The 11,184-nt window shown below is 36.1% G+C and overlaps 1 protein-coding gene across 6 annotated transcripts in view; it reads right to left on the bottom strand.

Moving 5' to 3' along the window:
• Positions 1–5,590: 5,590 nt before the first annotated feature.
• The window catches only part of LOC127857138 (transcription factor CP2-like), a 150,527-nt gene continuing 144,933 nt past the window's right edge, over positions 5,591–11,184 (bottom strand). For all 6 annotated transcript variants that reach the window (XM_052393511.1, XM_052393515.1, XM_052393510.1 and 3 more), the window contains one exon: positions 5,591–11,078. In XM_052393511.1, the coding sequence (XP_052249471.1) occupies positions 11,029–11,078 (50 nt within the window). In that variant the 3' untranslated portion in view covers positions 5,591–11,028. The remainder of the gene's footprint in view (positions 11,079–11,184) is intronic.

Here is an 11,184-nt window from a genome sequence, read left to right as displayed (position 1 = left end):
TTTCCTTATATGGCTATATATATCTATAGTAAAATCTTGTTAACACTCTAGAGGCCACATTTATTGTCCGATCTTCATGAAACTTGGTCAGAAGATTCATCCCAATAATATCTTGGACAAGTTAATAAATGATGCCGGTTGGTTGAAAAACATGGCTGCCAGGGGGCGGGGCATTTTTCCTGATATAGCTATAGTAAAACCTTGTTAACACTCGAGAGGTCACAATTATTTTCCGATCTTCATGAAACTTGGTCAGAAGATTTGTCCTAAAAATATCTTGGATGAGTTCGAAAATGGTTTTTGTTGCTTAAAAAGCATGGCCACCAGGGGGCGGGCATTTTTCCTAATATGGCTATATATCATGCTTTTGTAAAACCTTGTTAACACTCTAGAGGCCACATTTATTGTCCGATCATCATGAAACTTGGTCAGATGATTTGTACAATGATATCTGGGATGAGTTCCAAAATGGTTCTGGTTGGTTGAAAAACATGGCCGCAAAGGGGGCGTGGCATTTTTTCTTATATAGCTATAGTTAAACCTTGTTAACACTCTAGAAGCCGTATTTATTGTACGATCATCATGAAACTTTGTCAGAAGATTTGTATCAATGATATTTTGGACGATTTCGAAAACGGTTCCAGTTGCTTGAAAAACATGGCCACCATTGGGCGGGGCATTTTTCCTTATATGGATTTATGAATCTTCATGAAACTTTGTCAGTATATTTGTTATGCCCCCCTTCGAAGAAGAGGGGGTATATTGCTTTGCTTATGTCGGTCTGTCTGTCGGTCGGTCCGTCCACCAGGTGGTTGTCAGACGATAACTCAAGAACGCTTGGGCCTAGGATCATGAAACTTCATAGGTACATTGATCATGACTCGCAGATGTCCCCTATTGATTTTGAGGTCACTAGGTCAAAGGTCAAGGTCACGGTGACCAGCAATAGTAAAATGATTTTTGAATGATAACTCATAAACATGGCTGCTAAGGGGCAGGGCATTTTTCCTTATATGGCTATAGTAAAACCTTGTGAACACTCTTAGAGGCCACATTTATTGTCCAATCTTGATGAAATTTGGTCAGTAGATTGGTCTCAATGATATCTTGGATGAGTTCAAAAATGGTTACGTTTGCTTGAAAAACATGGCTGCCAAGGGGCGGAGCATTTTTCCTTATATGGCTATATATGGCATATAGTAAAATCTTGTTAACACTCTAGAGGCCACATTTATTGTCCGATCTTCATGAATCTTGGTCAGAAGATTCATCCCAATAATATCTTGGACAAGTTAATAAATGATGCCGGTTGGTTGAAAAACATGGCTGCCAGGGGGCGGGGCATTTTTCCTGATATAGCTATAGTAAAACCTTGTTAACACTCGAGAGGTCACAATTATTTTCCGATCTTCATGAAACTTGGTCAGAAGATTTGTCCTAAAAATATCTTGGAAGAGTTCGAAAATGGTTTTTGTTGCTTAAAAAGCATGGCCACCAGGGGGCAGGGCATTTTTCCTAATATGGCTATATATCATGCTTTTGTAAAACCTTGTTAACACTCTAGAGGCCACATTTATTGTCCGATCATCATGAAACTTGGTCAGATGATTTGTACAATGATATCTGTGATGAGTTCCAAAATGGTTCTGGTTGGTTGAAAAACATGGCCGCAAAGGGGGCGTGGCATTTTTTCTTATATAGCTATAGTTAAACCTTGTTAACACTCTAGAAGCCGTATTTATTGTACGATCATCATGAAACTTTGTCAGAAGATTTGTATCAATGATATTTTGGACGATTTCGAAAACGGTTCCAGTTGCTTGAAAAACATGGCCACCATTGGGCGGGGCATTTTGCCTTACATGGACTTATGAATCTTCATGAAACTTTGTCAGTATATTTGTTATGCCCCCTTTCGAAGAAGAGGGGGTATATTGCTTTGCTCATGTCGGTCTGTCTGTCGGTCGGTCCGTCCACCAGGTGGTTGTCAGACGATAACTCAAGAACGCTTGGGCCAAGGATCATGAAACTTCATAGGTACATTGATCATGACTTGCAGATGACCCCTATTGATTTTGAGGTCACTAGGTCAAAGGTCAAGGTCACGGTGACCCCAAATAGTAAAATGGTTTCCGGATGATAACTCAAGAACGCATATGCCTTGGATCATGAAACTTCATGGGTAGATTGATCATGACTCGCAGATGACCCCTATTGATTTTGAGGTCACTAGGTCAAAGGTCAAGGTCACGGTGACCCGAAATAGTAAAATGGTTTCTGGATGATAATTCAAGAACGCATGCGCATAGGATCATGAAACTTCATGGGTAGATTGATCATGACTCGCAGATGACCCCTATTGATTTTGAGGTCACTAGGTCAAAGGTCAAGGTCATGGTGACCCGAAATAGTAAAATGATTTTCGGATTATAATTCAAGAACGCATATGCCTAGGATCATGAAACTTCATAGGTAGATTGATCATGACTCGCAGATGACCCCTATTGATTTTCAGGTCACTAGGTCAAAGGTCAAGGTCACGGTGACCCGAAATAGTAAAATGATTTTCGGATGATAACTCAAGAACGCATACGCCTTGGATCATGAAACTTCATGGGTAGATTGATCATGACTCGCAGATGACCCCTATTGATTTTGAGGTCACTAGGTCAAAGTTCAAAGTCACGGTGACCCGAAATAGTAAAATGGTTTCCGGATGATAATTCAAGAACACATACGCCTAGGATCATGAAACTTCATGGGTAGATAGATAATGACTCCCAGATGACCCCTATTGATTTTGAGGTCACTAGGTCAAAGGTCACGGTGACCCGAAATAGTAAAATGATTTTTGGATGATAATTCAAGAACGCATATGCCTAGGATCATGAAACTTCATAGGTAGATTGATCATGACTCGCAGATGACCCCTATTGATTTTCAGGTCCCTAGGCCAAAGGTCAAGGTCACGGTGACCCGAAATAGTAAAATGATTTTCGGATGATAACTCAAGAACGCATATGCCTAGGATCATAAAACTTCATATGTAGATTGATCATGACTTGCAGATGACCCCTCTTGATTTTGAGGTCACAAAGTCAAAGGTCAAGGTCACGGTGACCCGAAATAGTAAAATGATTTTTGGATGATAACTCAAGAACGCGTTTGCCTAGGATCATTACACTTCATAGGTACATTGATCGTGACTCGCAGATGACCCCTATTGATTTTCAGGTCACTAGGTCAAAGTCACAGTGACAAAAAACGTATTCACACAATGGCTACCAGTACAACGGACAGCCCATATGGGGGGCATGCATGTTTTACAAACAGCCCTTGTTTAAATGATATCTTGGATGTGTATGAAAATGGTTCTGGTCTGTTAAAAAACGTGGCTGCCAGGGTGTTCACTAGTCATGAAAGTTGGTAAGAACATTTTGTTCTAATGACATCTTGGGCTGCACAGAACAGGTCAGTTCCTTTGAATATTAGGTGAGGGACTTTGTCCCACACTCTGGAAGTAAGTTTTTATCCCCAAACAAAGGGGGATTCTTTTATCCCTCTGCGGGATATAAAATTGGCGCTGTCTGTCACATTTATATTTGGCAGGGGAAATCAATTGAACGTTCGCTTGTTTATTTGTGTGGTCAAATTTTAAACACATTTTGTCATGTAGTGTATTAATTCAAATCTATTCATTTAAGCTCAATTGCCTCAGGCTTATTGAAACGCTCTCGAGTCTGTTTCCTGGACCTCGAGTCTGTTTCCTGGACCTCGAGTCTGTTTCCTGGACCTCGAGTCTGTTTCCTGGACGCCGTCAATCTGGGAAGCAAATCCATAACTTTCTGGTAGCTAGGCGTATAGCATGGACTCTAGATGAGATATATGCGTGGCATATACCTTGTGGTGTATTGAATTATAGAGCTCAACCACATTTGCTTAGTTGGAAAGAGTTTGCAACCTAGAATCAAGTCCATGTTGGCAGAAATCAAATGCACCTATTTAATACAGGTGGTGTTCTGATAACCACACATTTCAGCATCTCAATTCCTCCCACATATAATAAAACTTGTTTTTAATGCTCTGAGGAAGTTTTGTGATTTGGTCAAAATATGATCTCTGCGTATAAGCAACCCACATATAAAATGTCAATGCATACCTCTATCTAAACTCAAGCTCCTGTATCCAATGTTTCCTCAAGATTAGTCAATGTAAACTAAAGTTATTGACGGGAAACAATTTTTCTATATTAACCCATCTGGACCCAAATCCATTTAGTCTACATGTCTGCTAAATACATGTACTCACACAATTTTGGTACAATACCTCATTCCATAGTTTAGTTATTGAACAGAAACCGTTTTTCACAAATTGACCTCGACATTTACCCAACATGCCCCAATTACAATCCTAAGTAAAATCTTATTCTGCTATACCAAAAATTTCATCACGATTTGGTCAATGCAAACTTCGGTTATTTTCCAGAAACATTGTTTCTATTTTTAGGACCAGTGACCTTGACCTTAACCCGACTAAACTGAAATGCAGTCCCATACTAGATCTTCATGTAAGCTACCTACAAAAACAATTTCTGTATAATATCTCTATCTTAACCCTTTCAGTGCGGGAACCGAATTTTGAAGGCCTTTGCAAACAGTTTGGATCCAGATGAGACGCCACAGAACGTGGCGTCTCATCAGGATCCAAACTGTTTGCTATTCTGATAATATTCTTTGAAAAAAATCGAAGAAAATGCTAATTTTAGAAATTCAGCTGACGACATTTTAGCAGACGACAAATTTCCCAGCATGCAAAGGGTTAAGTGTAATTATTGACGGAAACTGTTTTTCTATTTATAGAAACATTGATCTTGCCCTTAACTGAAAATTATCAGACAGAATCCCACAAGCATGCTATATCCGAAGTTTCATTGACATTGGAAACAACAAACTCCCGCCACACATCAATCTTAAAACCCTTACCCACACAGAGGCAAAGTGAAAATGGCTTTGTGCAAGCAGCATAAAACAAGAACAGCGTGCGAGTAACTCGCAGTCTGTTCAGGTTTTATGCTGTTTGCTGCTCATCAGTATCTAAGGTTAGGAAATAAAGCCTTAAAAACTTGAATCAAGTAAGAAAGGTCTTCAATTAAATATAACTTTCTAAGGGACTACAAATAAGTGAACGTATGTATGTAAGTGGTTGAGGGTTAAACACCGTTGAAAACCTGGTTAACAATCCGTCCGTGCATGATTGGGCACCCAAACTTAACTTTAACCCTTACAATGCTGGAACCGAATTTCGAAGGCCTTTGCAAACAGTTTGGATCCAGATGAGACGCCAGAGAACATGGCGTCTCATCAGGATCCAAACTGTTTGCTATTCTGATAGTATTCTTTGAAACAAATCGAAGAAAATGCTAATTTTAGAAATTCAGCAGACGACATTTTAGCAGACGACAAATTTCCCAGCATGCAAAGGATTAATAAACTCAGAATGAAGTAAGAGGTGGTGTATGGCAACATATTTGTTGTACATTTATTTCCTGAAGTCTAGTTGTTCCCAAGGAATAAGGAAAATGACACAAGTCTGATTGTTTCATTTTATTTTTTTCAAACAATGAAACTACCACATTTCAATAGAATGTTTAAAATAAAATATATTTCTAGTAACATGATTTCCTTTGGAATAGATTTTAAACTTGTCATCTGAACCAATTGATCCAAATGGAGAATTCAGACAAAATTGCTTGGAGACAACAAGCTGGCAATTAAAATGGGCGATATAAAGTAACTTTGCATGAAAGTAATGGCAACTGATCAATAATCAAGTGGCTTTTCACAGAGAAAGGTGGACATGAAATTAATGGAGATCATGGTATTTCCAATGGCAATAAGTGTGTACTGCATACAAGTAAATGAAGAATCTCTGAATAATATGAAAGTACATGTAAATGAAGAAATATCTGAATACAACAGAAAATATAGATTATGTGGTTATGAAAATGAGTGTTAAGTGTTTGCTGTATCTATGGCCATGATACTTGATTAATAGAAATAGGGGAGATATGGTAATGGAAATAATCATACTTGATTAATATAAATAGTGGAAATATGGTAATGGTAATTATGGAAATAATGGTATTGATAGCAGGGAAATAAACAGAATTCAAGATGAAATAGTTAAAGGAACCTTTTCAGAGATTTTGGCAAATATTGAAGTTTGTAAATTAATTGTAATTTAATGCTTTATATTGATAAATGTTAACATTTGATCTTAAAAGCTCCAATGAAAAAAACAAGAATAAAATTAAAGAAAAAAACCCAACCTAAACTGGGGTCAAACCATTTTATACTGTATATAAGCAATCCTCGTAGTGTCACAAAATATAACAACAACAACAACAAAACTCTCCAAATGATTAAATAGATTCACATGCCAAAACTTCATTATTTTCAGGTTTTTACATAGTAAAAAGATGCATATAATTGGATATTTTACAGCATGGCAAATGCTCAGTATTTCTGTTTCCGCTCAGAAATATCATAACTACAACGACAATTTGCGAATCTGAAATAAAAACGTTTATTTTTGTCAATTTACCATAACGTGAAAAGGTCCCTTAAAACATGGAACTTTGGAACATGGTAAATTTGTAAGAAAATCACATACAGAGATAGGCCAGTAATGTTACAGAGGATTTGAATGAAAATCTCTGGTATACAGTGAGTTAACCCTTTCCCCATCCAGAAGCAAAGTAAAAATGACTTGCAACCAGCATAAAAAACAAGAGGGCCTGAAAGGCCCAAAGTCGCTCACCTGAGATAACAAGATATTATTGGGACAAATCTTCTGACCAAGTTTCACGAAGATCGGAAAATAAATGTGGCCTATAGAGTGTTAACAAGGTTTTACTATAGCCATATCAGGAAAAATGCCTCGCCCCCTGGCAGCCATGTTTTTCAACCAACCGGCATCATTTTTTAACTCTTCCAAGATATTATCGGAATGAATCTTCTGACCAAGTGTCATGAAGATTGGACAGTAAATGTAGCCTCTAAGAGTGTTAACAAGATTTTACTATAGCCATATAAGGAAAAATGCCCCGCCCCTTGGAAGCCATTTTTTTCAAGCAAACATAATTATTTTCAAACTCATCCAAGATATCATTGAGACCAATCTTCTGACCAAATTTCATGAAGATTGGACTATAAATGTGGCCTCTAGAGTGTTAACAAGGTTTTACTATAGCCATATTTAGCCATATAAGGAAAAATGCCTCGCCCCTGCTGGCCATGTTTTTAAAGCAACCAAAACCATTTTCGAACTCATCCAAGATATCATTGGGACAAATCTTCTGACCAAGTTTCATGATGATCGGAAAATAAATGTGACCTCTAGAGTGTTAACAAGGTTTTACTATAGCCATATAAGGAAAATAGCCCCGCCTCGTGGTGGCAATGTTTTTCAACAAACAGGCATCATTTTTGAACTCATCCAAGATATTATTGGGATAAATCTTCTGACCGAGTTTCATGAAGATTAGACTATAAATGTGGCCTTTAGAGTGTTAACAAGATTTTACTATAGCCTTATATAGCCATATAAGGAAAGCTTGGCAGCCATGTTTTTCAAGCAAACGTAACCATTTTCAAACTCATCCAAGATAACATTGAAACCAATGTTCTGACCAAATTTCATGAAGATTGGACAATAAATGTGGCCTCTAGAGAGTTAACAAGGCAAATGTTGATGCCGCACAACGGACGACGGACAAAAAGCGATCACAAAAGCTCACCATGAGCACGTTGTGCTCAGGTGAGCTAAAAACAACAGAACAACCTGCGAGTAACTAGCAGTGTGTTCAGGTTTAATGCTGTATCTAGGACTTGGAAATGAAGCCTTTAAAACTTCATTAAAGTAAAGATTTTCAATTAAATTAGATTTTCTAAGGGACTACAAAGGCATCAGAGTGCGTTTATAAGGGGTAAAGGGTTAAATGATAAAACAACGTTATCAAGGGAATAGTTGAAGATGACATAATGTGAATGATGGGCTTATGTTACAACATCAAAACAAATAAAAATCTTCATAACACATTTTTTGTTATTAGTTATGACGCAAAAATAGTCTATGTGCATTATTATGTTTATACCAAAATCCAATACCAACATGATCTATAAATAACTAACAACACGTCAATTTACAGTATTCTAGCCTTTGCAAAAGTTTTAAGACATTTTAATTATTTTCTTTTCATAAAACCTGCTTGCTTGTAACAAATTGTATTGCATTTAATTAAAAAGTGCCTTGTCCCATTTCTTTTATCCGTTTTGTTCATTCAATATAATCATCAATGTATGATAAACAAATGTTTATAAAACATTAACTAGACTTAACATTATTTACAAAGTTTCCATCAACTTATGTACATGTTTAACCCTTTGCATGGTGGGAAATTTGTTGTCTGCTGAATTTCTAAAATTATCATTTTCATCAATTGTTTTCCAAAGAATACTATCAGAATAGCAAACAGTTTGGATCCTGATGCGACGCCACCTTTGTTCTACATAACAGTTTAAAAGGCGGAGCTATGCACGTGCTCAAACATAATTGTATGATTACCAGTGAATAACAAACTCGTGATTGGTGAAACATGTCGCTTCACAAATTAAAGGAATCTTATTTTATCTGCGAGAAGGGTGATGCTTTATGGCTTCTTGACAGGAAGCGGCTTTCCTTTGATGATGTCAAACTGTCAATTCACACAGGTTGCCAATTATCGCTCGACTTTAAAAATGACCTGATCTTTTGTTCACGCGTTCAGTTATAAAAAACACCTGCTAACATGAAAACCTTGCATTAAATTATGAATATAAAAACAATGTAAATGTTGCAAACTGTGGTTATATTAATTGGTAAGTATCAGTTAAAAGACGACATTTCATGTGTCGTAAATCAACAAGTTTTTTTTATACAACAATTGCCGCGGGGATCAATCTTCGTCGAATTTCATTATTTTTTTTCGTGGTTGACCTCATAAGTCGATACCGTAATTTTAATCAAATTTTGGAGGTAAAAAATCTCGACTTAATGACTGCGTTTTTACGGTACTTAACCACTCTGTATAAGTAACAATACATAACAACTGAGCAACAGTCTGAGGGTAGTTTCAAATTTAGTTCAACATTTCTACTGGATTATATTTATCTTTTCAAATCAAGTCAAGGGGTGTTTTCTGTGATACTATAATTTTTTTATAACTGTAATATTAACAAATTATATATTTGACTTGTCCACATATTTGCTTATAATAACAACAAGTTTTAGTTAAATTATCTGATCTGACACAAAATGAAAATGACAGCAACCATGCCAAAACGCTACCATGGTAATGACAAATTATGTACACATGAATAAAAAAAATATGACAAATTATGTACACACGAATAAAATGACAGTTGGAATTGCTGGTAATGTCATACATTCAAACTGAAAACGACAGGATCATACATTACCCTGAAATATTCTTATACAATCAACTAATAATTCTTGTCTTCAATTACATATAACATACATGCATGGATTGACTTAGGCTGTACATTTGGAAATATCGGTGAATGCTATCTCAAAACTGAGATGAAGATTTTTTCACAAATTGTTGAGAACACTTTCATCAACCATGATACATCACTATTATAATATGTCAGTTTCTTTTCTACTTTGAACTCCCAATTGCAGCATAATACTTTTCCCCTAAAGTCAGAGAAACTCCTGCATGTTTTATGTGGGAGTTTTGTACATGTATTGAGATTTAAAACTTATATTGATTGGATAAACATGACACACTTTAGTAACATAACTATTGTGTCAACATTTAATAAAAAATTCTTTGTGTATAAGACTATACTTTAAATATTTACAAATGTTCAGAAAAAATGTTTAACAACAAAACAACAGTGTTTCCATAAAGAGAAGGCAACAATTTGAATATCATATATAAAGAAGGTAAAGATAGCAGAATCAACAGTAACATGAAACATCTTGATAGATATGATGCAACAGTTTCTCTCTAAGCTCTGAATCACATAAAGGAATCCTGTTTTATTATTATTTTTTTTTATATATTTATATTTATATATATATATATGTATAAAAACATATACATAAATATAGGATCTGGCACGAGTTGTCATATCATACCATATTTTATTAAACGAGTTCAGGAATTTGTTAGTAAGCAAGCCTTTGGCGACCTTACTAACGAATTTCCTGGACGAGTTTAATAAAATATGGTATGATATGACAAGGAGTGTAAGATCTTTTTGGCCACATGCTTTTAAATGAGCAAATTAAATAAATATTTACACAAACATAATGATAAATCCCGAATAATGTTTACATTTCGTGATGTCATTTGACGTTTTAACGTCATTTCAGCAAAATAACAAAATGCGATTGGTCAATAAACGAAAACTAAGCCAATAAAAACGCTTAAATTTTTTGTATTACACATGTGTAATAAAAAAAAATATGTAATGGTTGTATTACATGGGAAACGGGGTATAGCATATGATAAAAAAAATGGGATTTCCTCCTGTGCTCCGAATACCTATTAAATTATTAAATGACATAGCTTGGAGTTAAAACATCTAAGTAAAAAATCGTCGCTACAAGAACAGTGAAATCTTCCAGCCAAACATGGACTCCTTTGCGCCTTATGGCAGAATGTTCATTGCAGTTTAATGTGGCCCCATTCCCAGAATAACTTCACACGGCCCAGAACCACTGGGGCCTGAATCACTCTTTTAACAACTATGCCTTTCCATTCCATGTTTCACCCTCACTGCACAAACAGTCATAAAACTGCGCTCTAAAACTGTTACAGAATCACACTCTTTAACAAGCAGACACACCCAAAGAGATACAAACAACAGTTGCATGGTACGGGACAGCCCTGTTGTAATTGTTTGATAAAATCTCATCCCAGTGTTCAACTTTTGGAACGTCCCTTAACGCCCTCGCAGTTTACTCTATCCCCTTCAGAAGCACTCGTACATAGTCCTGATTTTCAGTGTCTGAAAAAAGAAATACAGACACAATAATTTAGATGCAAATTTTGGAACTGAACATTGGGAAAACAAGAGCTTAATCAATCAATGAAATAAAAGAATCCTTATCAGA

The sequence above is a fragment of the Dreissena polymorpha genome, chromosome 14, assembly GCF_020536995.1.
Source record: "Dreissena polymorpha isolate Duluth1 chromosome 14, UMN_Dpol_1.0, whole genome shotgun sequence".
Classification (NCBI taxonomy): domain Eukaryota; kingdom Metazoa; phylum Mollusca; class Bivalvia; order Myida; family Dreissenidae; genus Dreissena; species Dreissena polymorpha.
The sequence above is the reverse complement of the archived record's forward strand: the minus strand, read 5'-3'. Positions and strand labels throughout refer to the sequence as shown.